The sequence below is a fragment of the Pyrgilauda ruficollis genome, unplaced genomic scaffold, assembly GCF_017590135.1.
Source record: "Pyrgilauda ruficollis isolate IOZ18807 unplaced genomic scaffold, ASM1759013v1 scaffold317, whole genome shotgun sequence".
Classification (NCBI taxonomy): Eukaryota; Metazoa; Chordata; class Aves; order Passeriformes; family Passeridae; genus Pyrgilauda; species Pyrgilauda ruficollis.
Genome location: NW_024524567.1, coordinates 81,036 through 108,618, shown reverse-complemented (window position 1 = coordinate 108,618; position 27,583 = coordinate 81,036). Strand labels below are relative to the sequence as shown.

Sequence of the window (27,583 nt, the reverse complement as noted above, 5' to 3'; positions counted from 1 at the left end):
AGGCTTGGGGAATGGGGCTATGTGAACTTCATGAAGTTCAGCAAGGCCAAGTGCAAGGTCCTGTGCATGGGTTGGAGCAATATCAGAACTGCAGATGGAGTGGGTTGAGAGCAGCCCTGAGGAGAAAGACTTAGGGATCCTGGTTGGTGAAATATTGGACATGAGCTGGCCATGTGCACTTGCCATCAAGAAAGCCAAGCATGCCCTGGTCTGCATCAAAATAAGCATGGCCAGCAGGTGATTCTTCCCCTCTGCTGTGCTCTTGTGAGAGCCCACCTGCAGTCCCCTGCCCCACTGTGTCCAGCTCTGAAGTCTTCACCATAAAAAAGACTCTTGGAGAGGGTCCAGAGGAGGCCATGACAATGATGGGGGGCTGGAGCACCTCTCCTGTGAAGAAAAGCTGAGAGAGTTGAGGTTATTTAGCCTGGAGAAGAGAAAGGTCAAGGAAGACCTTACTGCAGCCTCTCAATGTACAGAGGGCACTTACAGAAAAACAAAGAAAGACTTTTTACCAGGGCCTGTAGTGGCAGGACAAAGGGGAATGGTTTTAAACTGAAAGTCAGTAGGTTTAAATTGGACATAAGAAAGAATCCTTTTGATGAGGGCAGTGAGACACTGGAGCAGATTGTCCAGAGGAACTGTAGATACTCCAGCCTGGGAAGTGCTCAAGAGCAGGTTGGACAGGGCTTGGAGAAACCTGGTCTGGTGAAAAATATCCCTGTCAGTGGTGGAGGGGTTGGGCTGAATAATTTTCAAAGTTCCCTTTCAACCCAAACTGATCTACTATTCTGTGATTCTGTGAATAGAAGATTAATTATTCCTCTGTATGTTTATATACAAAGGGCCTATTAGTAATTCCTCCAGCAATCTTTCTTCATATAATAATCTGTATCTTCTTTCAAGTTTGTTTACTTTTCTTCTTTATTCAATAGTCCTGGTAAAATATGAATGAAATTTGATGCAGACCTGATTCCTCACAAGAGGATCAATTTTTATGTGGAGACAGGCTTCTTGCTAGACTGCGTGGACAGATATTTTTGCCAGCCATTTCCATCTCTGACACTAACAAGACTTGTGACAATTGCAGTAACTTGGCTGCTTCCAAACATCTTAATAAATACTGCAATAACCAAAAGAACTTGGTTCAACCAAATGTGCTTATTTTTGATAGTGTGACTCATACCCCAAACAGCAAAGTCTCTTGAGTTCCACCCTGTGAAGGGATGATGCTCTCAAGGACATTGATGAGACAGGAATATTGACATAAAGATATTACTGTAGGCATTAGTAATGTTCTAGACATTTTATACAGCCTTTATTTGAGAAGCTTCCCGCTAGCAACAGTGAAACAAAGGAGTAAAATTGATAAACAATGTTATGTTGATGGCTGTGGTAAAAGGTGAGAGAGAAGATATTTGTCCAGGACTTTCAGGCCCTGTCCTTTAAAAGATAAAACTGTCTTTGAGTTAAAGGGTGATTTTGTGGAAAATCTGGACTGGTTACACACTTTCTTTTTACAAGTGTGGATTTTCTGGTAGCAAATGGAAAGGGAGTTGCTGCAGCATCAGAGAAGACCCATTTCTAGTCCAGTTTAAAGGAATTTACAGCATCAGTGTGAAGCACATAGTCCTGGTTTCAGCTAGGGTACAGTTAGTAGCTGGTACAGTGTTGCAAGATTAGGATTTAGGATTGAGAATAATGTTGGTAGCACACTGATTTAGTTGCTCTTGAGAAGTACTTACACTCTGTCAAGGACTTTTCAGCTTTTCACACTGCCCTGCCAGTGAGGAGTCTGGAGGTGCACAAAAAGTTGTTAGTGGACACATGTGGGACAGCTGACCCCAGGTGATCCAAGGGATATTCCAAACCATATGGCATCATGATGAACAATATAGTGCGGGAATTGACTGCAGGTCAGGAATTGACCTGCAGGGGGAATTGACTGCAGGTCAGGGACTAGCTGGGCAGCAGTCAGTGAGTGATGAGCAAACTGCATCGTGCATAATTTGTTCTGTATATAACAATAACAATCACAATCACAATAACATTATCATTACCATTATTATCATTATTATTTCTTCCCCTTCATTTTTGTCCTATCAAACTACTTTATCTCAACGAAAGAGTGCTCCCTTTTTTTTTCCTGTTCTCTCCCCCACTCCACTGAGGGGCAGGGAGTGAGTGGCTGTGTGGGGTTTAGCTGCCTGCCATCATAACCCAGAACACACGTGTAGTGTGGCACTGATCAGCACTTCCAGAGGGTCACTTGGTGCTGGGTGGCAGCAGCCCTGTGTCCCACTCATAGCCTTTGGAGGCTCCCTGGGATTTCCACAGGCAATTATCCTCATGCTCCATACGTAATTGTTCAAGGTGTTGTTGTTTTTCTGTCTCTCTCATGATTTGTTCAGGGCTGGAGAATAAAGGGGTTTATTTGGCCTGGCAGGGCACAGGCTATCCATACTGAAAATCACCTTGCAATGATTGCTGTCTGGACCAGAGCACAATTACTGCAGCAGCTATTCCATAAAATACTCCCTTTAAACTTGATATCTGTAGAAATGCTGAAGGCAGCATTCACTCTTCTGGTTTTCAAAAGTTCTGCCTGTTGTGGAGATAATCCTCTAAAATCATACTGAAGATTAATTTGAAAGTTTTGCAGAACAGGAGGTTATTCTGGAATATGTGACTGGTAAACTCTAGCATTTTACAGCTCCACTGAGCCAGAAATAAGAGTCCTTTGCTCTTTAAGATAAGTGACATACTCATCCTGTTTCAAGAAATGTCAGAATAACAAGCTGCTTGCCTCTTCATCTAGGAGCATCTTTTCCATTAGTCAGTGATGGTCTTTTCACTTTTTTGGACTGGAAATGAGGTAGGGACAATAAGAACAGATATATAATGGATGAAGAAAACTAAAAAGAAAAGAGATCTACTGTTGGCAGTGTGGAATCACAGGGACACAGGAAGTGAAAAAATATTGTCACTCCGCAGGCAATGCAAAAATCATAACTTTAATCTCATACATAGGCATTTGTAAATAGAGAACTATATTATGTGCTCAAGAATTGTCAGTAGCTTTTGGTGAAACTCTGGGAGGGCAATGTACATTCCATATCCTCCACATTTGCCCACCAGGACCCCTGCTACTGGGTGTCTGTACTTGTCTTGGTAAGGTGAGCTACAATCTTTCTGAGGCTGGAATAAAAAAGCAGCTCTGTGCCAGGTGTACTGACTTCAGAGCTGCTTTGTGCTTTTTGTTTATGGAAACCAGCCTGCTTGTCCTCCTGAGCAGTGTTTAAACTTCATGTCTGCTTGGTAGAGAATCCCACAGTGTGTGTGGGATAACCTGGGATGCTGACCACTTCCCTCAGCAAACAGTCTGGTTTTGTTCCTACGTCAGAAAGGATTTATTTGGGATTTACACTTCCCTGCCCACCAGGCAATGGTTACATTCCAGTGCAGACAATCTACTGATAAAGCAGAAGCATCTTTGCAGATGTTACTGTTCAATTGACATTCACAGTGTAACTTGTGTCATCACTGGAGGGTGATGACCCAGACAGAAATCTTGGGGCTATATTGGTGGGCTGTATTTTTTGGTCATGAGTTCTGATAGTTGTACTGGTCAGAGGGCAGACCCTTGTTTGTCCATCAGAGCATGTGAGAGCTCACAGAGCTGCTTTTGGCAATGACAGGGCTTGGTACAAAATAGGGCAGCCAGAAGTGTGTTTCATATCCATGGCCCAGGCTGCCTTCTATAACCAGGAATGCAAAGGAGGGAGAGGAATTAAACCACTGTGATTTAACTTATACAGTGACAAGAGACTAACCTCTGGCTTGGGATTGACAACCACATCCAAAGCATATTGTGGGCCAGGTGCACCCAGGTGGGATTTATGATTCCTCTTCTTTTCTAGCTCCACAATAATTTGCTGACAAATCTTGCTAATGGACTTTGGAAAGTCAAAGACTAAGTATATTGTGAGCACTGTAAAATGACAAGCCCCCTGGGGAGAGGTAGATTGCACAACTGAGCTGCAATGCCTGGGCTGAATACTGAGATCTGGCATGGCCTGGGAAGGCATGGCCTGGGTTGAGACACTGCCTGTGAGAAATGGCTCAGCAAGGGATGCTTGTCTGCCTGGCTTCACAGAACAAGGCTTGCTCAGGAACAGCTCCTGCCCCAGGCTTGTTTTAACCCATTAAATCAGGTATCATCATGACTGTAGGCAGGTTACAGACCCCTCCTGTCTGACCTGGCACTGAGACTGCTCTGTGACTTGGCAGCTGAGCAGGTTTCTTTTACAGACCAGCACAGCCTAAGTCTGCCACTGATGCTTCAGTACTTCTGCAGATACAGTAGGTTTTTATGGCTGCAGGAGTAGAACCAAGGGCATTAGTGGGGTCTGAGTCACTTTGTGCTGCCTGAGCTGTGCTGCAACACCTGCTGTACAAGCAGGGAGGTGGAAGGGGAAGCAGGGGCACAGAGACCTTCCAGCAGCTGCTCACTTGCCTTGAGCAAAGCTGGGATTACAATTCAGGACTCTTGAGTAGCACTCCCTCCACCTTTTTGTATGCCCTTATCTCCCTGAAATATTTTTTTTTAGTAAAGCAAGTGCTAAAAGATTGAGTCAGGGATCAGAACAATGAGGTCCCCCTGGGCAGGGCACTGAATGTAATACTTCACTTCCACAAGCACATATTATATTTCTCAAGTTTGAAATGTTTTCCTTTACACCAAAGCATCCATCTGTTCAATATTCAGGAATAAATCCACTCACTGAGGGTAATCCAGCAGCATTGCCCCACACCAGCCAGGTCTTGCAGTGGCCAGATGGTTCTGACTCTCCATCCCTGTGTGACCAGCTTGCAGCCTACTCCCCAAAACTGTAGGAAGCATTTTGGAAATGCTCTTGCTGTGACCCTGTACAGCTACTTCCACATCTGCACTTGTCTTGGCCCTCGACCAGCTTTGCAGCATCACTTATAAAATCCAAATTCTGCTCTTTATATTTGGCTCTATTAAACCTCTTTATTTCTTTTCAGCTGGATCATTAGTTAGATGATTTTGTATTGGTTTTGACATCTGTATTCTTGTCTGAAAAATTAGAGAAATCCCATTTGTAGGGCTACCCAGTCACTGAGAGAACAGACCAATTTATACCTGCTGAGTGGACAGCCTATTTAGTGCCTTTTTCTAAGCAAGTATCACTTTCTCCAAAAGAGGTTGTTCCTGTGCTTTGAGGACTCCCTCAAAGCATACAATTGTCACAGACAATTTATGCTTCCTGTTCTCTGACTTGCCACAAAATGAAGTCACTGTTTATAGCTGCTTGCATTTGGCAGCAACACGCCCAGTTTGGTCCCATCTGGAACCACGGAATGGTTTGGGTTGATAGAGATCTTTAATGGTCACCTGCTCCCATTGCCCTCCCATAGGCAGGGACACCTTCACCTAGATCTGGCTGCTCAGGCACCTGTCCAGCCTGTCCTTGAATGTAGAGATGGGGCATCTACCACCTGTCTCAGGGGAACAGAGGGCACCAGGTCCCTCAGGGTCTCAGAGGTGATTGAGAGCAATATTCTGCACCCATTAAAGAAACCAAACACAAAACATGCAAACATGTGGATCACTAAGTGCCCAGGGTAGTTGGGAGGAGCCATTGTGCCCTCAGACGCACCAGCCCATCTCTATAAACACCATGGTTTGATCAGAGCACTTTTCACACTACTGAAGTCTGATGCTCTTCCCATGGGACAGGTAAATCTTTTAAATCCATCAACTGAAGAGACCACTCAAAGCCACACAGCTTTATTGATATGGCCGGAATGAGGCTGGAAACAGACTGTGTATCTCAACTTTCTTCTCATCCCTGGTCTTCCACTAGAGGCTGGACTTAGCCCAGGTCTGGTCTACTTTTTTTTTTATGACAGGAGAGGGGCTGAGTCACTTTTTCAACATATTGACTTATTGAAAACCTCCCCTTATGTAAGCTTTCTATTTCTTGACACTCCTGAGTTGCCAAGTATCCTACAACTTGGTGCTGGGCACAGCCCCCACCTTGATTTATCAGGCAGCTCAGAGAAACACCCACTCTGTAAATACAAGGGAGTTTCTGTTCAGCCTCAGATTCATAAAATGAACATGCCAGAACTTTCTGTCCTTCTGTTCCTGTGGCACAGGGCAATCCATCAGGCAGAGGGACTACTGTCCTGTGCTGCCTGGCTGGTGAGTTGAGGCTCACAGCTGATGCAGGGCTGCTCCTGCTGGATGAGAGTGGGAGATGCAAAGCTGAACTTGGAGCACGGTGGGAAAACTATTATTTTAACAAGTATTGCTGAGGTTGGATTTATTAAGGGAGGGGAGAAAGGGGGCAAGGCTCAGGAAAGTGTTCCCCCTCAGGCAGTGATTTGTGCTGTGTTTTGTGATCTGGGATGGGCAGCTGGTGAATGCAGAGTTTCTGCAGGGCTCTTTGCTGCTGCTTTCCTGTATGAACAAAACAGCTGGAAACTGCCCCCTTTGTCTTCCATCAATTTTAATAGGATGCTGTTAACCAGCTGGTGATGAAAGTTTCACTTTTGGCTACCACCACCCTGAAGCCTGCTCTCCCAACCACAGGGACAGTGCCCCTCACCCTACGTTCCCTGTGTGCCACAGCAATCACCAGGGTTATTATGGTGACCTGTTTCACTGTCTTTGATACAATGGCAGGTAAAGACCAGCACCCCGCTGTGTTTGGGTCAGGGTACAGTCACAGAAAGTCTGAGAGTCTCACAGAGTCTCTGCAAGTCTCTGATGAAAACTCCTTGAGGAGTTTTTAGTTTCAGTAGCAAAGGGTGAGAGGAATGGGATTGTCAGTACTGTGGTCATACAGATAGGAAGGATCTCATGGTCTGATTTCACTAATTTAATGCATAGCTTCTACCTGGCACCCATGGCTTTTCTAGTGAGCAGTAGTAAATGGAAAGGGTAGTTCCTGGAAGAAGGCTCTCCATTGCCCTATGTGCTCTGCAAACATGGCTTGGTTTCAGAGTATGTATAGATACACACATGGAGCCTGCTTCTGCCCTACTTGCTGCACAGCAGATCTGGAAACATAAACTTCAGAAAACATGGGCTGAAGTTGCACCTGGAACGTGGTCCTTACAGCAACAAGAACAGGAGATGCCACCCTCACAGCCTTTCCTTGCTGTTACAGTGCTCAGTTATAAAACAATCTGTGAGATTTCTTGCCAGCCTTGCCAGTCTGGAGGCACATAGACTGAGGAGCAGTGTACATGTTTACATCCACTTAAAAAAGCCCTGTTGGCAGCTCAAGGCAAGCATCCCATATGGCCTGAAGGCTGATTTGCACCTCTTTACACACTGAATCTTAACTGTTAAACTTCATAAGTCTGAAAACATTTCCTATAGAAAATGAAACAGCCAAGACAATCTTACTCTCTACTTTCTCGAAAAGAAAAGAAAACGAAAAGAAAAGAAAAGAAAAGAAAAGAAAAGAAAAGAAAAGAAAAGAAAAGAAAAGAAAAGAAAAGAAAAGAAAAGAAAAGAAAAGAAAAGAAAAGAAAAATAATTAGGTCAGGGCAGCTGCTGAATGGTCACCTCAGCTTTTGCCACTCAAATGCTAATTGAGTCCTCAACGCAGAGCCACCATGTCCAGCTGAGCAAAGGGGATGCTATTGGATTATTTCAGGTCTTATGGGAAGGTTTGCCCAGTCAGGAAACAAGCTGTTTGAGACCTGGATGGTGTAGGGGGCTTGCAGCCTGCCAGAGAAGCTCTCTGGAGAGGTAAGCAGAGTTTGGTTGCCTGACAGGATGAGGATGTTGGTGAACAAAACTGATAATCCACTGAATGTGCTTGGGTGCCCAGGACTCTCTCCCTGGCAGCTTTCTCCTGCAGAGATGCCAGTTCTGCATACTTGGTTGCAATTTCTAGGACAGGACAGTGAAAGCATTCTGTGCAGGTCGTGAATCATTTCTCAATTCAGTCCTGCAAGAAAGAATTTCTCTTTTTTTTTTTTTTTTTTTAATTTTAGCAGACTGTGAGCAACCCCTCCACTGAAAGGGCTCCTTGACCTCTCCTGGTGTTTAGGATTTCATCTAGGAGCAGGGTGCTAGGAAGAGGGATTTCATTTAGGAACATGGTGTGCTGTTATCTTCTATTATCCATGTCCCAATTCCTCCCTTAGTGTAGCTCATGCTTTCTAATGGGAAAATTATTGAGCCTTTTAAGGGAAGTAGATGGGTAAAGCAACACTATCTTCCTGTGGCATAGGCACATCAGTGCCCAAAACTGGGAAAGACAAGATAGATGAGAAAAAGTAAGAAAAAGAACTGAAGAAGAGTATCCTCAGCAAAAGCCAGCACAAGAACTCAGGGCTAATTGCAGAATTCAGAAGGATGAATGAAAAAAAGAAGCATTAATTTTCTGCTCCAGTGGAAAAAAGGGAATTTTGCATATGCTTTTTAAAGATACAGGAGCATATGAGAGATCTGATTTAATTACTATTTCTTCTTTGAGTAGAGCAATCACTTAAGTCAAACAAGAGTGTGATGGATGCTGGTGAAAGGCAGGGCAGCTTCTGGACAGCTAGGCTGGAATCCTCTTCAACCGAAGAAGAGCAAATAAGCCTGACCTTCAGAGGCAGCCATCTCCCCAAATTCCACTGAAAGAAACAAAAGGATAGAGAATGTTGACCCTGGTTGATGGCTTGGGTTAAGCTGCCAATTGTAGTTTAATTTCTCTGCATTTTTCACGTCAGCAAAATTACTGATACCTCATGTGCTATGGGTACTTCATCACTGCAGGAATCTTAATGATGTATTTTGGGAATAATGAATCCTTCTGCTGGGGTTCAAATGTTTAATTCCAAAGGTGTCCTTAACGAGATGTTCTCCTCACAGTAACAGAGTGTCCTCTTTAAAGGCCAGCTCCCATCAGACAAGGTTAAGAACAATGTGAAAACTGTCTTTGGGAAGTGCAGAACAAAAGTGGTCTTGTGCCTCTGTAATTTGTTCTCCGGAAGGACTGAAGTGTGTCCAAGAGGAAATGTCAAGGAAGCAGATATACTTACAAGACAGGAGCTGTGACTAATATGGTGGTTTATTAACTAAGAATAACAGATTTTAAGCCTTTGAGTTGCGGAGGTTAGCGGACTAGAAGGAGGAACCCCTATCCAGAGCCTTGTACCTTGAGCTGCTATAGAGAGAAGTTAGGCAAGCTATTGGTGGAAAAAGAAAACAGAGAAAAAGAAATTATGTCCTTATTAAAAAAGAAGTGAGTGCAAATACAAGAATACTTTAGATAGGCCTGTTTTTTCAGAGAGTGGTTGCTAAGACTGTCTGAAATCTAAACTTTTCAAGGTGTCTTGGTGGGTGTGGTAAGCCTGCTGGCCTCTTAGCTCAGAGCTGTTCATGAGCAGTGTATGGCTTCCACAACAGACTGGCTCCTGCAGATCTCTGCAGAGCAAGAGGAGTTAATGTTTGCACTGAGATAAATCTTTGTTATTGTTCAGTGTTTACCAGATTGACTAACCAGCCACCACATTTGCTACCAGCAAGAAGCAAACTTAAATGCAAATAGAGCAAGAGGACACAGCCTCAAATATGACCAGGGAGGGTTTAGATTGGATATTTTAAAAAATTTCTTCACTGAAAGGGTTATCAAGCAATGAAAGAGGCTGCCCAGAAAAGTGGATGAGTCACCATCCCTGGAGTATTTAAAAGACTTGCAGATGTGGCACTCAGGGACATGGTTTAGTGGTGAATTTGGCAGTCTCAGGTTAATGGTTGGACTTGATGGTCTTAGAAGTCTTTTCCAGCCTAATTGGTTCTATAAGCTCAGAATGCCTGTTCACAATGTAAAAGGTAGAGACTGAAAGAAAAACAGCAGGATGGAGCCCTCAACAGTGGTACCTCGGTCCCACAGGTATGTCTAATACCCTCAGGAAATTCTTCCAAGGTTTAAATTAAATTCAGCTAATTATAAATGAAAACTTTTTCTTGAAGGAAAAGAAAATCAACAAGTCCTTTAATGCTTGTTTTAGCTGCTCCTGGGGGGTGTAATTATTATTCCTGGCAAAATCTTGTCCATAATGCCTTGTGCTGTCTTTAATAATTTCTGAGTGCACAAAGTCATGGGAAATCTTTCACAATTCACCAGGTGAGGGGTCAAGATCCCTGTAGAGGGAATAAAGAACTCTAAGAGGTGCAGGAACAAAAGAAAGGACCTCTCTGCATGTAACAACTGCATTCTTTATTTTGTAGGTCTGTGTTAGTATTCAGTAGATCTCTTACCCAGCTGTTGTGTAACATGAGAAAAGTTGTTGAATATGACCACTAATTTGCATCTGTTCAGGATGTGGCTTCCTTGTTGTCATGACTCATGATGCATAAGGATGCTGAATGTGTCAATAAAAAGTCTTTGGTTTTCTGCAGGAGGGACAGGGTTTGGAAGAATCGAGGCTTTATGTGCCAGGGTTGATGGCCAGTGTTTGCAGAGATACTGTGCTCTGGTACTGCTCTTCCTGAAGCCTTCTCAGAGTTTAGAGTTTTAGATCATTTGTGGAGAATGTGGCACAATTCAAAAGTTCAAATTATAGGTTGCTCAGAGTGCCTATCAGTAGACCTGGTATTTCCTCTTTTGCATCTAGGGAAATATTTTTTTTAATGAAAATGCTGAAAAACATGGAAGCAACTGTGTCAAACTAGTTTCTGCATGCCAAGAAGGGCCAAAGGTGGATAACTGGAAGTACAGTTTGTGAAACTGGTATGAGCAAGGCTCTCAGCAGTTTCATACACTTAGTTTATGAGCTGGATGGATATCAGACCCTCTGCCCACAAACTCCATAAATGTGCCTGAATGTCCTTGAATTCTCTAACTCAACAACCTTCTTTGCACTGTGTGATTTATGTGTCTCACTGAAGAATACCTCATTTGTTCACACCCTCATTTGTTTTAAACTTATTGCCTGATAATGTCATTGAGCACTGTGGTTTTGTGGTCTGGGGAGTGAAACTGAGACTCTCCTTCTCTATCCATCTTTCCATGTCACTCATTATTTTATAGCTCACTTCCAAAGAACACTTCAGCTGTGGTTAAACAATATAGTAAACCCAGATGCCTCTCAGACATGGGGATCACATGAGGCTCTGATAATTGGGAATGAATTCACCTTCCTGCTCAAGTGTGCTCCAAGAATGGATTCATTTTTTCACTATCAGGTTTTATGTTGGTTTAGGTATAATTTTGGCAAAAGCTTATGTATGTATGCTTTGATAATTCAGACAGAAACATGATAATGAACCCATACCTGATTCAAATCCATGCCAGGTGATCCAGCCATGCATGGATTTGGTATTTATGATCAGGGAATGACCAGAACAGGAGAAACATCCTATGAGATCAGATCCCATATCCATCAGGCACTATGCTCTTCTCCAGCAGTGGTAAAAGGATGGGATATTCAGGGAGAGCACATGAGCCTGGGCACTTTCTGTGTTCCATTCTCCTTAGCATCCAGAACATTTTTATCATGAGTGTTAATGGATACAGCCCCATCCAGTCCTTTTAGTATTTTCAGGCTTGTTTCATCAAGTGCATCCTCATTCTAGTGTTGTGTTGTTATGCTGTGTAAGAAGCAGCTGTGCTTCACCCTATTTGCCAGTTTAAATTTATAAAATTTCATCCTATTGCCACTCAGTCATCTCCTCTCCAAATGAAGAGTTACAGCTCCTTCAGTCTGTCATACACTGACTTTTCCTACTTTTTTTCTGTGCCTACTCTAACCCTGTTGCCTTATTTGAGATATGGAGACCAAAGCTGCACACAGAATGCAAGATGTTAAACTGATTTATTCTGTGATCCTGTGCAATGACCTTGTGTAGGTTCACCAGTGCTTTAGAGGCAAGCTGACACTCACTCCTTTCTTTCTGACACCCATCCTGACAACACCCAGCACGGTGTGGATGCTTTTAACTGATGCTGCACACCGAGCTGCTAATTCAGAGACCACCAGGATGACTCCAGGACCATCTTCTAGTGTTTGGTAGCCAGTTCAGCATTCTCAGGCATGCTTCATTATTTGTACCTCACTGCACCACCTGAAAAGCTCAAGCTATCATCTCTTTCTCATGCTAAATAGACTCTGCCAGGACCCTCTTTTGATCACGCCTCACAGTGTTTTCACTGCATTGCTCAGTTTTAGGTTCCTTTTGAGATGGGAAGACAAAGCAGCAAGCTGTAGCCAAAATGCAGTAATTTAGTGGCATAAGAGGTTCCCTGTCACATTTTTATTTAATTTCTTATGCTTTCTAATGGCTAATATCAGGTTTTGACTGCTGCAGTGCAAGAAACAGAAGTTTTACACTGAAATATCCACAAAGACAGCAGAATTTATCCTGAATATCTATTTTAGAGCCTGTTCTTGAATGCATAGAGCCAGTGTGTAACTAATCCTCACCACTGTATTGTCAACTTGCAATTTTCTTTTCTTACAGAGGAGATATTAACAGTCCAGACAAGACATGTAAAGTCACAGTGTCACATAGATATGAAAAACCCCAAGATTCAGAACAGATACCTGTGGCTGCCACAGCTGTTTTTTAAATTGCAGCTTGTCATACAGGATTCTGTATTCACCTTCTTGAAGAGCTGAAGCTTTCCTATTGCAAATCCTTGGACCTGTCAAAACAGCAGAACCAGGGGGAAATCAGGAAAAGTGTAAACAAGTTAAGACAGCTCTTAAAAGCTCCAAGCTTTGAAATAACCACATCGGAAATAATGAATTTGGGGATAAAGGGAGGTTCTTTGCTGAAGCAGGATGAAAGTTCTGACAGTATATTGAATAAAGCAGCCCTGCACTGGGAAACAGAGTGAATTAAATGAATTAATTGGTGAAGTCTTCCTTTAACTTCTATAATCCTGAGAAAAGAAGGCATGAAATGAATACATTTTAACCACTCATTAAGATTTTTTTTTGCTTTATATATGTCCAAGATCACAGAATTTCTTTTATTTGGCCCTCCTTGATAATTAAATATAGTGCAATAGATTTCTTCTCTGGGACTTCATTTATTATCACAAATTATATAATGTCTTAATAGAAAATGGTTGTGAATTAACCAACTGTGCTTTTGTGACTATTTTAGATTTATTAGACTTTTCATTTTGAAGCCACATCTTTGTATTGTAATTATATTTTATTCTTTGGAAAAAAAGATTTAAGTTATGAGATAATTTCCTTGACTAGTACATATTGTGGGAGTGTTAAAATGAGCCAAGAGTCATTCCTACATTTCAAGTTTGTTGTTTCTTTTTTTTTTTTTTCATTTGAAATGAAAAGAAGTAACATTTTTATAACTTAGAGAACTTGTGTTTATTTCATGGAAATTAAAACTACTCATGTGTAGATAATTATTCACCTAGTGCAGTGTTGTTTGATCTACTGAAAGACTCTCTTGAAAATGAACTTACATTGAACGAAGTGGAATTTTAAGGAGCTTAATAAAACCCCACCAAGACATCTTAGAAAATGCAAATAATAAAATCCAAAGATAAAACCTCACCTACCAAGTTTCATGTTCGTGTGTAGGAAGGCAGAAGTTTTTTTTTCTTCTTCTTCAGTTTCTGCTCCCTCAGCCAAGGCAATCACTGTGCCCATGGCTTACAGTCTTGAGAAACTGAGTTGGCTCAGAGCTGAGGTGCACAAACCTTCGATCATCACTGAACTAAGTCATTTTGATGGTTGCAAAAGGTTTGCTAAGACTGCTGCTTCCAGGGAGGAAGGGACTTGGGGAAAAAGCAGGGCAGCTGCTCCAATAAGGGCTCAGCCTGTCCATGTGAGAACTGGGTGGTCTTGGGAGATGTGCTGGATAAAACAGGCTTTGTATCTCTGTCTGACCTCTGTGTGTCCAGCCCTCACCCCCCGGTTTCTTTCCTCTCTGCCCTCCAGGAGCACAGCTCACACACCTGCACAAGGGAAGGGCATCCCAAGGCTACAAAAACGGAACTTGACAAATATCTTGGTCTAATGTAGCTAAGCCCAAGTCTGGGTTTTGTCTGACTGAGTTCTGGAACACTGCACGGAGGAAGGGACAGAAGGTCCCTCCTCGAGCTATACATGCCTGTGTTTAAATGGCTCTGTTTATTCTTCCAACTTGATTAATGATGGAGAAGTGTTTTCTGCCACCCCACAGTAAGTGCCTAGAGGGAGGTAGATAAGTGCCTTCCTTAAAGTGCCTGCTTGTCTCTGGATGGCTTGTAACCATTCCCACAGCAGGAAGCCAGTCTCCTCTTGACACAACTCTTCAAGCACACAGACTTCTGAAAGATTTTACTGGAAGAAAATACTACATTTAAACAATGTGGAGGAACTCTCAGGTTCAGTATTAGTAAGGTCATTTGAACTCTCATGCTGACAGCTCTGAAGTGGATTTTTTTTGCCAACTTTGCTTTAAATTAGACTGCAAATTGCAATTATTGGATCTAAGAGAACATTATGCTGTGCAAGAAGTGAACACAGAGCCTCAGTGACAGCTTAGATGAAAAGAAAGAACATGAAAGCAATTTTTGGAAAGCTGGACTCTGCCATGAATGAACTTTGACAAGAGCAGAATGAAATTTGTGAATCTTTTTTTCAAGATATGAAAATTAATTCAGAGACTCAGTGGTCCTGTGGCATTGACGACAGGAAATGAACCCTTGTGTTTACAGAGGTGCAAATTCAACATGGTCTGAGTATAGGAAAATGCTGTGGTATGGTTGATGACCCACTCTTATTTACTATTTATATCAGGAAAGCCTCAATGAATCATAGTCATAAACAAGGTCCATATTGTACTGTGCATATGCAGAAAACAAAAAGTTCCCCTAACTTCAGATGTTTTGACAATCCCCATGTGAAAGGAGCTGGGACACTCAGTCCTCTTTGAACCAAGAAATGTTCTTGATTAGCTGAGATGGCTGATTTTTAATTGCTTCTAATCAAAGCACTTAAAACAGGAAACCTCTTTCTAGCCTGTAAGAATTCTTTCATCTGCCTTCTCTTTGGACATGGAATTGCTTTATTCTATTTCAAATTAGCTTGTAGGATTCAGTGAGGAGCAAAGCCTCTATTTGTGCATTATGTAGCACGTGGGGGTTAAATCTTCACTGAAGTTTGTGAGTAATGCCTCAGCACTAGCAACCTCCAACCTCCCCACAGGTCCATGACAGGTGAAGGAGTTTTTCTGCACCCCAAGTCTCTCCTGATTTCCCATGTTTGTGCCTCACTGATAGTCAGGAGGTCCTGGGGGAACATGGGAGACCTTTCCTCACTATATCTTTGGGGTTTACCTAGAGGTGGCACAAAGTTTTATGCCTGGCTTAGGGATAGAGATTGGTATGGATAACTTTGGAGTAATTCAAATCTGGTATAAATGAGTAGAAAGTCCAAACTTTCTCTTGTTAAAATTTACACCATTTTGGGGAAGAAGGGATGGAATAATTTTCAAGTTTTCAACAGTTGATTGAATTTATGTCAAAACTGCAGGGAAGAATATTTTGTGGAAATCTGAAGAAAGTTTACTTCTTTTATTCCTTCCATGAGAACAAACTGTCTACCACAAAAAGCATACCCACAGAACACTTTCAGGAAGCCTAGCTGGTTATATTAAGCAGTGTGGATGTTACCCATGTGCACAGTATTGGGGTGTGTGATGGGTTTTCTCCTTGAGCCAGGTCTTATGAGCTCTCAGAGAAACCTCTCACACCTAAGATAGCTCTGCTGCCTGCAATGGCATAAAATCAGCAGGATGGCATCTGAGGTAGTGTTGGAAACAGAAACGTTTTAATAAAAGCCAAAATAACAAAGCTCTTACAGAGAAAACTCGAGCTAGGGGCAAGAGGTTTTTGCTCTTGATAAAACACTTCACAAAAGCAATTATTTCCTTTATTCTCTTATTTTTCTAGTGAATTACCTAGGCAAGACTTTTTGGCTTCTGTCCAATTGGCAGCCCTAGGTTTAAGGTGAAGTTCTAAAGGTCTTATGAGGTGTCTTTTTACCAAATTGAGGAGAGAAACTTCTGGGTTTTTTTCCTTTTTAAGGAGACAAAAGATAATTTGGTTCCTTCGTCCACAAGGGGCCCATTCCTACAGGTGTGCACACTGACACTGGCTGACAAGCGGTTTACACATCAAAGTGATGGAGCCTGTTGTGAAGGATTGATTCATTCAGTTCCCTGAAGACTTTATTTACTTAGTTTAGACCCTTACAGAGAAGATTCTCTTTGGCAAATCCCATGTACAGAGAATGTCACCCTGCCCTCCAGCTGAAGAAACCCACACTCTTTGCTCCCATTGCTGAGCCTTGCAAGTGACCTGTGCTTGCTGCCTCTCTGTGCTGTCGAGGGACACATCACTGAATGGTTATCTTGGCTAAGGTGACCTCTGGGGTCAGAGGTCAGGGACACATCTCTGCATGGTTATCTTGGCTAAGGTGATCTCTGAGGTCAGGGACACATCTCTGCATGGTTATCTTGGCTAAGGTGATCTCTGAGGACAGGGACACATCTCTGCATGGTTATTTTGGCTAAGGTAACCTCTGTGGACAGGGGGGCAGGAGAGCTCAGATGCCGCCTGGTGCCATTTGTGCCCAAACCTCTGACAGAATAAAAACCTGAGACTGAAATCTGGTTTACTTCAAAGATGGATTTTGCTCTTGGCACCAAGCCTGGCTAGTTCTCTTTCTGTTACCCTGTGGCACCTTCTGCAGTTCTGTCTTTAGGCAGTTTCAAGTGTTATGTAAACATAAGAATCATAGAATACAGCCCAGTTAACACATCAGGTTTTATTAATGGCCATTTCCTGCAGTCACCCTCTGACTCTTGCTTTGCTTGAGGCCTGTTTTGTCTCAGTGCTACATTTCCACTCATACTGATCAGATTTTAGGATTCTTTGGCATAAAGTCGTGCATTTTCTTCTATTGTATCCCTACATTGCTGATATTCCTCTTGGGCTGGCCAGTAAACTTAATTTGCTTGCTCTGAATACAACCTTTAAACATTACCAACTTCCCTTTCCAGTTTGCAGTATCTTTTCCTCCACAGCTTGAGTTTGCAGATGATTTCAGATGTTTGAGCACTGGTCACTATCAGATTTACTCAGCTTGTAGGTGCCTGCTTGTTTTGGCTCTTTGGACTGTGTGCTTCTGCAGGTAAATTTTTATACCTACAATAATTTAAGCAAATAAATCCTCTGATGACAGGGGGAAGAAAATTTGCTGAATGTTTGTCACTGCATGCTTGTGGCCAACAAAGAACCTGAAAAATGCTGCTGTTACATAAAATCCTTTGTGTTTGCCTCTCACCACTTGGTTGGTTTGTCAGTACTGCTAATAGCACAAAGTTCTCCAGCAGCATGGATTGTTTCTCTCTCTGAAACCTGTGGCATGTTTATTTTCTTGGAAAGCTGATGCTAGGCAGAAACACCTCTCTAACACAGCTAGAGGAGCAGCCCTTGCTCAGGCTTGTTCATTGCTTTGCTGCTGAAGGGGAGTGAGAGCTACCTAAATTATGTGGTGTATGTGCCACTGATACCATGGGTGTGTGTAGTGGGCGTCCTGACCAAGGTATTTACACAAATTACTTTATCTCAATTCAGTGGAAAACTGCCTTTGTTCTGGATCCTCTAATCTGCCCTTTATCTCTGGTCTTGTCACAGGCATAAGGAATGAGCTACCTGTGTGGGAAGTCAGTAGATTAGAAACTTATCTTTGATTTCCTTTCTTTGCATCTTGCCACCTTGGTTTGAACAGAAGTTTTGGCTCTTGTCACATTATGTTTGCCTGTACATGGCCAAATTTTTAAAAGAAACTACATTAGATGAAGCAAAAAGTCAGAGTTTTCTCTCGTTTGCTGTCAATAAAAGGAAATTCAGAATATAATGATCTTACTTGGAAATCAAAACTCTCTCTTAACAGATCCTTGAGTTAAAATCCAGTACAGAGAAAGGTTTGAGAATACTGCACTGATAAATTTTCTCTACTTTTCCAGAAAGGGGCTGTTTGCTGGCATGAAGCTGAAGAAGAAGAAAAAAGGCGAGAAAGGGCTGACTATTGCAAACAAAGATGCATTGGGTAAGCCTCATAAATCAATATTTCAACAGGGATGAGCAGGTGGCAGGGGATTATGTTAGATCTGATTTCATGTGAACTCATTTGAATTGTGTCTCAAGGCTTAGCATTGATAAAACAGGCAGTAAACTCCTTATCACTCCAAAATAAACAGAGCTAATTCTTTTTGCATTAACTGTTTCATGAAGTTCAGGTTCAGATTCTGTGAGTTCATACTGCTCTATCTGGTACAGTAAACTAAAAATGTCAGCCTGCCTCTTACCATAGAGAGATGGCACATTTTTGAGGGTTTTTTTTTCTACTTTACAGGTAGATAATTTACTACAAGTGCGTAATTCCTCTGGAAGTTCTGCTTCTTTTAGAAACCATAAATACACAGCCTGCATAGGCTGTGATGGCTGGATGGGCTGGCTCAATAAAGCTGGCAGATTTACTCAGTAGTGTGTGTGCCTCTTGTGAGTGCACACAGGGTGAGGAGAGTGGCTACAGCCACATGGATATGGGAAATGGTTTTGCACAGGAGGGGAGTTGCTGCTGTAATCAATGCTGCTTGATACAGACCACGAGAGTATCTCTAACTGGGACACCCAAATAAATAAAATATTCAGTTCATGATGATAATTCACTGCTCTTCTCCAAGTGAGCTTTTTGTTGCTAGAAATCAGACATGGGTTTTACTTCCTTGTCTGTTTCCTTCATCAGGTGATCATGATGAGATTGCAAATTTTCTCCACAATACTCCTGGAAGACAGGAAGAGGTAGAGGAAGACCTAATGAACAGTGATGCTCTATCCAGTGCTTTTGGATCCTTAAGCCCAAATAGGAAAAGGTGCTCCTTCATGTATCTTACCTAACATCCCCCTAAACATTTTTTCCAGATCCCTGTTTCCCAGGAAGGGCATTACCCTTGAACAAAACATCTGACAGAAAATTCCTTTGCTGACAGCAGTGATCCCTTCACTCCTGCTCTCCCACATGACAGAGTGGAATGCTCTTGTCAGCTCAGATGCTATCCAGTGCAGGGAGAGGTTGAAATGGATCCTGGGTGTGCCTCAACTGTGCTAAGGAGTTCTGCTAAACAAAACCAGCCAAAGGGAACAGCAATGTCTACACCAAAGAGCTTGTGTAGTTGTTTTCGTACAGGAGAGGAATGCAGTCTGGAGAGGAATGGAGTCAAGTTTCATGGAATCAACAAGTGAAATCACTGCCATGATAGGGAGCTGCACTGCTTTGTGTGGATGCAAAACATATCCCTATCAAAAAGCATATGAGAAAGACAGAGATTGTCTCTGCTGATGAAATCAAGCCTAACAGTTCACAACAAAGCTGTCTGCAAATAATAATTGTTTACTATAATAATAATTATATTAAAAATAATAATAATTTGAACAATTAATACTTGTTGACTGTTGAGAAGTCTTTCTAATGTGTACACAAGTATCAGCTCTTGCCTAGAGATGTGTAATGACTTCTTCTGACATTTAAACAGGGCAAAGCTGGTGACCAGAATTCATGAAGAGGAGATGAAATCCCAGAACTACCAGGTGAGCAGGGGGTGACAGCCCCCTGTGACTGTGAATTCCCAGACATTCTGGACCTGAGCTCAGGATCCATGGTGTCCTTGTGCCCCACAGATTGCCATCACCATCATCGAGGCCAGGCAGCTGGTGGGCGAGAACATCGACCCTGTGGTGATCATTGAGATAGGTGATGAGAAGAAGCAAACAACAGTAAAGGAAGGCACAAATGCCCCTTTCTACAATGAAGTAGGTGCTTTCTCTTAAAAAAGACATTTTCTTCAATGGTTCTGTGTGGACTCTGCCATTTGGTAGCTCATAAGGGGATGAATTTAATTTACAGCACTTCCATGTCTGAGCAGGAAGGTCTCCAGGAGACAAAGCACCAGCAATAGCTCCCTTGGGTTTTAGATCTGTTTGCTCTTTCTCTTCTCAAGGTCTGTCCAACCTGTTCCCCACCCTCTCCAGTACATTCTGCCTCACCACCACTGCCACTGCAGTTTTTTAAATCATCCATTTAGGAGCTTTGTCTATACTGCACCCCCACACACACCTCCACTCCCTTTCTACTATTTCATGGTTCCAGCCTTCCCTTGACATATGTTTGTTCCAATTGGTGACAAATGACACCACAACAATCCCCAAAACCAACAGGTCCTTTGGGTTTCCTTGTGCCTCCTGTCTCTTTTGACAACACCTTTTGATGCAGACTGAGGCCCATGGGCATTTGTGAAGCAAGTCTTGTGCAGCCATGCAAGGAATGGAGTAGAAAACAAGTCTGGGCCATGGCAGAAACATGTCAGGGGCAAGGAAAGAATTTTGCTTTGTCCACCACTGCCCCCTGCACCCCCAGCATCTCACCAGGGCTCTGTGCACTAACAAAAAATGCTGAGCCATGCAGCTGACAGCACTGTCTGCCTGCCCAGGGATGGTTCTCATCTGCTGTCCCCTCTCCCCACAGTACTTCGTGTTTGATTTCGTTGGACCGCAGGTGTTGCTGTTTGACAAAATAATCAACATCTCTGTAAGTACCTAGAAAAGCTTAGCACAGTGAGTAAAGCCCATTATTTTTGTGTCACTTCAACTCTAAATGATTCTTATTGTACTTTAAAAGAAAAAAATTTAGATACCAAGGGTGCTAGAAAGTCACCATGAAGTATAGGAAAGAGGATAAAGGAGGAGGAAAGATGTAGAGTGTTTGATAGAAGCAGTGAGTTATTGCCTCAGCATTAAAAGCAACATGCACTGCAGGGAGTGGAAACCTGCATCATTTCAGTGGAACAGGAGCATTTACATTTCACACAACAAATCTCAGGGACAGAGAAGTGAGTTTTACACATTTAACATTTAATGCTCTCTGAACAGGCTGTCATGGAGAGGAAATGAGCAAAGAGCAGTGAGACAGCACCACTTTGGACTCATCTTGGTTTTGAGTCTTTAAAGAAGCTTGTGGGTTTTTTTCCCCTACAGAAAGGCTGCATCCTTCTTCCCCTTTAATCTATCCTAGCTGGATCTGTTGATTTGGGCATTCCCACATGCTTCCTCCAAAGCTGTAATATTGCCTGGCTTCAGGGAGAAACACAACAGATTCCAAGGCTTCTTCCCAGCCCTGTGTGTGCTCTAGCCCAGCCTCCTAGGAGGGAAGGTGCAGTGCTATGATGGGACCTGACAGCACCCGGGGTTGAGGAAAAGCAGCACTTGTGCATGCAGCACTAACTTCACACTAACACCTTTTCCTCATGAAGGCTGTTTAATCTTTCAGCTTAATAGTAAAGTAAAACTGCTCCTTTGTCCACTCTTGATTGTTCAGCTCTAGAAACTGCTTCCATGTTGAAGTGAGGAATTATCAAGTACAGCTGAGTGTGTTCCCTAGGTCACAGTGGCCGTAGGCTCTTAACAGAGAAGGACATTATATTGCAATTAGAAACTTCTTTAATTTTCTGGTGAATCTTGATGAAGGTGTCAGTGACCTTTACTTGGAAATGTATGTCTACTGTCCTTGAAAAGTGTAGAAAATAAAGTCACATGACCAATCCAGTGCAAAATTGCAGAAGTCTTCCTATCCAGAAACATCCTTATCTCCAATGTGTAGGTCCAAAGGGAGAATGTGATGTGTTCCAGACTCCTGAAATGCTGATGCAGGCCTAATTGTTTACTTCTAGTATTTAGACTTAACTTCTGTAGACTTGAAAGAGCTTAGATTCTCTTTGTAATTTGGGCAAGGTGCTCCAGAAAATTCGGCCTCTTTCAGAGGCTTTTCCACAGCCAAGGAATAGGTTTCAACTTTTTGAGCTGTTCTGAAACCAGGTGAGACACATTTTTTGAGAAATACAGCTCTAGAACAAATCTTCCTTTAGAAAAAGCCTCTGCCTTGTTTGTAAAGTGAACCACATGCAAGTATTTGAAAACAACATGGAAATACATAGGTCTGGGAATCATGGCAATTGAAAATTATTAATTAAATTTGAATTAAATTAAATTAAATTCATCACTTGGCAGGAAGAATACAGAGACAGACTTGCTGGGGCCTGCTTGCCATCTAATTTACATCTATATCGCTTCTCTGATTTCATTAATATTGTGGGGGAGTAGATTAGAATTGAGTCTCTTGGTTTATGTGTACATTAAATGTTGCGAAGAAACACATTCTTTCTCCTCTGAGCGTACTCTGTTTTTATGGCAATTCAGCTATTGCACAGTGATAGGATTTCTGCGGCATAGTGTGAAACCAGTTACGTCCCATGTGTTTATATTCATTATGATTTAGCTAAAACTGCCAGGATAAGTAATATAACTGCACCTGCTCTGAAGAAGCAGGTGCTCTAATCTTGATCTAATTCCTGCACTCTATCCCAGGGACCTGGGATGAACCTGTGTGATTCCACTCAGATGCAATTATATTGTTTTCTAAATTGGCACAATGTTGGGTAAAAAACATATTTGAAATGCTGCTGTATCTGCTGTGGCTATGTGCCCCCAGTTTTGTGTGGTAATGGATGTGGCTGCTTATTGCCTCTGAACCAAATATGATCTTGGGATGCTCTTTCTTAAGCTGACTGTGAAGAGAGATAGTGACATTCTTTAATCAGCTTTTTCTAACAGGTTATGCACAATAAACTGATTGGGAGTGTGCTGATAGGCTCCTTTAAAGTGGATCTGGGGACGGTGTACATTCAGCCAGGTGAGTGATTTTCTGCCCTTTTTGTCTGCTTTTCAGGAAGGGAAGGAGGGGGGAGGGAGATGTGCTGCTTTTCCACTCAGATGGTTGTGGTTTACACCAACTTAAAGCTTTTGGGAGAGTTGTTTTCCTATTTGGATAGCAGAATAACAGCCAAACTGTTGGAAAGAAGTTCAACACTGAAAACACCTTGGCAATCTGACCATTGGTGGGTAGCACTTTTCAAGGATGGCATTTCTTTAAGTGGTCAGAGTGGGCAGCTGAATATTCTGCAAAACCCAACTGCACCCATTTGTTTCAGAGCATCCAAAGCTCTTTCACCTGTGTTGGGGCAGAAGGAGCGGAGGGAGGGAGACCAGGATGGAGAGTGGAAGGAATAGTGAGGACAGTACAAGACAAGAGGAGAAGCAGGAGAGAGAAGATGACAAAGAGGTGACCATGGGTCCACTTGACTTGTCATCTTCAGAGCTGTCCAGTGCTTTCTGACATTTGACCCTAAGAGAAGATTACCTACCTCTCTTTTCGTGTTTTTACAACCATCCATGAAACATGTACTTTTTTCTCTTCCATAATTACTCAAGGACATGGTCTTTTCTTCCTCTTTGGGAAAGAACATATTTAGGCCACTTGCTGTAGACATCACACAGTTATAGCAAAAGTGTAGAGTCATTTGGGCCACCCTCTCTGCAGGTTTCCTGTAAGGCAGAGAGGAGTGGCCTATCTGATATGAGCAGTCTATGTCCATGCTCAGGCTGTGTGAATTCTGTCCTGTATCTCCTGCTCACACTTTAACAGGGGGGTGCTGTTTGAGGGCTGATCTTGAGCTCCTATCCCTGGTACGCTGTGGTCTCTCCTTCTCACTCCTTTACCCACCCAAGGGGATGTCCAATGACTTAACATGAGATCTTAGGACCTTTCCTGGTGGGGTTGTTGAAACAGGGTTACAGCAAGGGCTGTTGTGGGTGAATAGTCTTGAACCTTTTCCTCCTTGAAAGATGGAGCTGAATGTGCTTCTGGCTCATTCTTCTTCCTCTGATGGCTGTCCACTCTCCTTCCCTTTCTCAGCTGTCTGCCACCGTTACAGTGGGCACAGCACCCAGCAAGGTTTTTTCTGCTGCAGTTCTGAGATCTTCAGACAGCTCTCATCAAAGAGGTGGCCTTTCCTCATAAAGACCCAGCCTTAGTTCAGCTGCTGAAATCTCACCCAGGCTTCCACTGGTCTTTAGTCATTGATCTCAGTAAACAATGATGAAAATGAGCTTGTTTCTGACAAGCTCTGCATCAATCCTTTGCTTGCCTTTTTGATCACAAAATATTTTGGACCCTCTAGAAGTATCTGGTAAACAAGTAAATTTCAGCACAATCCTCCTGACAGCACAAACATTGTTTGATGTACCTTTTCTGCGAGTGAAGAGGAAGATACTTGGATGTTTTTATATCCTCTATTTGAGTGTTTAAGCTTGTCCTTCTTACAGGTCATCAGTTTTGTGACAAGTGGGCACTTCTCACAGACCCTGCTGACATTAGGACAGGAGCCAAAGGGTACCTGAAGTGTGACCTCAGTGTGACGGGGAAAGGTGATGCAATACAAGCTACACAGAAAACAGCTGATACTGAGGAACAGATTGAAAAGTACTGCAATAAGTTTTTTGGTTTGTTATTGTTTTTTTACTGCTTTCTTCCTTACTAGGTGCCTCAATAAGTCTCTGCCCTCATTTCAGTCCTTTCCTTGTTAACTCAGGGTTAATAGCAGGATGACATTGTTCTCACACTCTCAAAGAGAGTTTTTACAATCCTCTCATATAAATTGAAGGGCACATTAGGGTTGCTTTTCTGCAGCTGATAGAATTGACCAAGTCCTGTTGGCTAAGTTCCTAATTACCCCTGACAGAAGGTTCATTGATCTGAAACCAATGAATGATTTCTTAAAGCAATGAAGCAAGAAGAAAAAATATGAGGAAAGCCTATTCCTTCTCCACTCTCGGATGTGAGTGTATGGATATTTCCATATCCTTAGATAAACTCAAGCGCGTTATCATTCTCCTTGTAAAATACAGAAGTTCAAGGTGGTAAATATGCTACCAACATACTTTAAATTTTACTGAAGCAATGTTTCTGGTCAATCCTGACATCCTGGACCAAGTCTGTGGAAAGTCACCAAGCTGATGAAGCACATGGTCTGTGGGGAAAGGTGGTGGCTGTTGGTTTCTGAGCCTAAAGGAGAGCACTCAAAGGGGCATCATACATGAGGAGGGCAGAGACAGGCTCTTTCCAGATGAGTGGCTCTTTTCAGTAGAAGGATGAGAAGCTTTGGAGGCAGGTAAGCACAATGACATTTCAACAGATTGGTTTTTACCATGGACACAGTCAAACAAAACAGGGGTCCAAAGAGAGTGGGAAATCTCTGTCCTTGAAGATATTCAGAATTTACTGAACAAGGTTCAGAGGACCTCATTTGACTGGACCAGATTCAATATCACATAGAAGAGTTTGCTGAGTAATGCCATATCTTTTTTTGTGGTAAAAAGATTTTTTTTGGTTCAGATGAAAAAGCAAATTTATATCCTTTTTGTGTCTTCTCAGGTGCATGCTAACCCAAGATCACAGTGCAATTGGTAAAAATATCACTTTATTGTCCAAGTTTTCAATTTTAAGAAAACAGTTTCTCTTTTCCTTTCAGGAATCTCTTGATCCCCAAAGGCTTTCCGTCTGAAAGACCATGGGCCAGATTTTATGTGAGAATTTACAAAGCAGAAGGACTTCCAAAGATGAACTCTAGCATCATGGCCAATGTCACCAAAGCATTCATAGGCGACAGTAAGGACCTTGTGGATCCCTATGTGGTGGTCATGTTTGCAGGTCAAATGGTAATTGGGATCCTCTTGATCACAAAATAGGCCTTATTTCCTATTACCTGTGCTACAGGCAGGTGATTATGCTGATGTCCTTTACCTTACAGTTACATAAATTAGGTAAAACATGTGTTGTGGTCATCAGAAAATGTTCAGTTCTTAAATTATGCAGAAATAAAGTCATGGAGACAATGCCAGCAGATCTAATATCAGGCTCACAGCAGTAGGTTAAAGGCAGGCAGCAGGAGAGGAAAGAAAATTCTGTAGCACTGTTACTAAAACACTGAGTTGCAAGACAGTGATTTACACAGTGTGGTATTAGGTAAGAGCTATGTTCTGGTCTCTCTCGAGTGAAATAAGGGAGCAGGGCTGAAATAGGTGAATGTGGTTCAATCAGGGTTTTAGGGCTACGTATTGATTTCTGAATTACTCTGCTGAAATTCAGGACCCTCTCAGCTTTCCTGTGTAGAGTAAGCATTTTAGCAGACTGGCAGTGTTGCCTGGCTTCATTGCTCCTAGAGCAATTTCATCATCAAACATGGTGTGACAGATTACTGCTTAGGGAGGCTTCTGACTCTGGTGGAAGAAGAATGCAGACGAGGTGCAAGGCCTGCTTCTCCTGGGGTACACCATGAAACCCTGTGTCAGGGAGCCTGTCTTGATTATTGGTGTAAATAAAGAAAGGATCAAAATGGAAACTATTTTAAGCCAGCAATGCTTTCTGTATGCAAGGAAGCCTTTGGGACAGCTCCAGATAGTCCTTTTTAGATGTTTCAGTCATGAGAACGAGACTCTTGGTGCTGATTGCGTGTTTTGTCATGAATCCAAATTGCAAAATACTGCTGTGGGCAGTATTCATTTAAAACATGCAAATGCATGGAACACGTTCAGGTTCAATAGAGGGCTGAAGACAATAATGGGTCACTGATGTGAGTTTGCACACTGGTGTGCAAAATATGGTTTTATAGAGAGGGTTGGTGGGTTTTCTGACTCAGTTCTCTTCACTTAATGTGAAAACAGCCACAGCCAGTGACTGTACAGACTGTGACACAGTCCTGCCATCTCATGTTTGGAGGAACAGCTCCAGGACCTACCCCTCTTGCACACAGGCATTTGCCCAGAACATGAGCCACAATAATCATATTTTATGCTAGATAAATTGCCTCATTTAAGGTAATCCCATTGGTACACACAGCCTGGAATCTGTAATGAATTTAGTCTTTTATGAGAAAAACTATGCTGCATCACCACTACTCAGATATTTCAAAACACATTTGAAGGTGTTTGAAGGTGCAGTTTGTAGCAGAAATGCTAAAGTCTGGCTTTACAGATGCATTTTGTGGACAAATGACCTGAAGTATTAGATTTTATTCCAGGCTCTGCTGTGTGCATGTGAGAATTCTTGAGCCATAGTGTGGTCTTTTATTAAATATGGAGTGCAAAATGAAGAAGCTAATAGAAAAGCCAAAGTACTTTCAAGATAGCATATTTGTGCTTTAAAAATGGCCAGAGAGATGCTGCTAAATGCAATTTCTGCTGCACTCATTGCCATTCTCCAGAGTTCAGCCCCTCTGGAATTAAATTCGCTGGACTTTCATTTCAGGGCCGGACAACAGTGCAAAAGAACTGTGCAGATCCAGTGTGGCACGAGCAGATTATCTTCAAAGAAATGTTCCCTCCACTCTGTCGAAGAGTCAAAATCCAGGTCTGGGATGAAGGCAGCATGAACGACGTGGCCTTAGCCACCCACTTCATTGATTTGAAGAAAATATCAAATGAACAAGATGGTGACAAAGGTAAAGGGGAAAATGTCTGTTCCAGGATATACCCTTAAGGTAAAATCTACTTGCATGGGATCTTGGCACTGGCTAATCCTAATTTAGGGTTGTCCAGAGTTCAAGAGTTGGTTCTGAGACAACTTCTGT

At 42.4% G+C, this 27,583-nt stretch overlaps 1 protein-coding gene across 1 annotated transcript in view; it reads left to right on the top strand.

Moving 5' to 3' along the window:
- The first annotated feature begins 9,894 nt into the window (after window positions 1-9,894).
- FER1L6 (fer-1 like family member 6) overlaps window positions 9,895-27,583 on the top strand; it is a 63,540-nt gene continuing 45,851 nt past the window's right edge. The window contains exons 1-10 of the mRNA XM_041474221.1: window positions 9,895-9,929; window positions 18,032-18,114; window positions 18,814-18,940; window positions 19,601-19,655; window positions 19,746-19,877; window positions 20,590-20,652; window positions 22,731-22,809; window positions 24,282-24,438; window positions 25,487-25,673; window positions 27,262-27,454. Coding sequence (XP_041330155.1) covers window positions 9,895-9,929; window positions 18,032-18,114; window positions 18,814-18,940; window positions 19,601-19,655; window positions 19,746-19,877; window positions 20,590-20,652; window positions 22,731-22,809; window positions 24,282-24,438; window positions 25,487-25,673; window positions 27,262-27,454 — 1,111 coding nt within the window. The remainder of the gene's footprint in view (window positions 9,930-18,031; window positions 18,115-18,813; window positions 18,941-19,600; window positions 19,656-19,745; window positions 19,878-20,589; window positions 20,653-22,730; window positions 22,810-24,281; window positions 24,439-25,486; window positions 25,674-27,261; window positions 27,455-27,583) is intronic.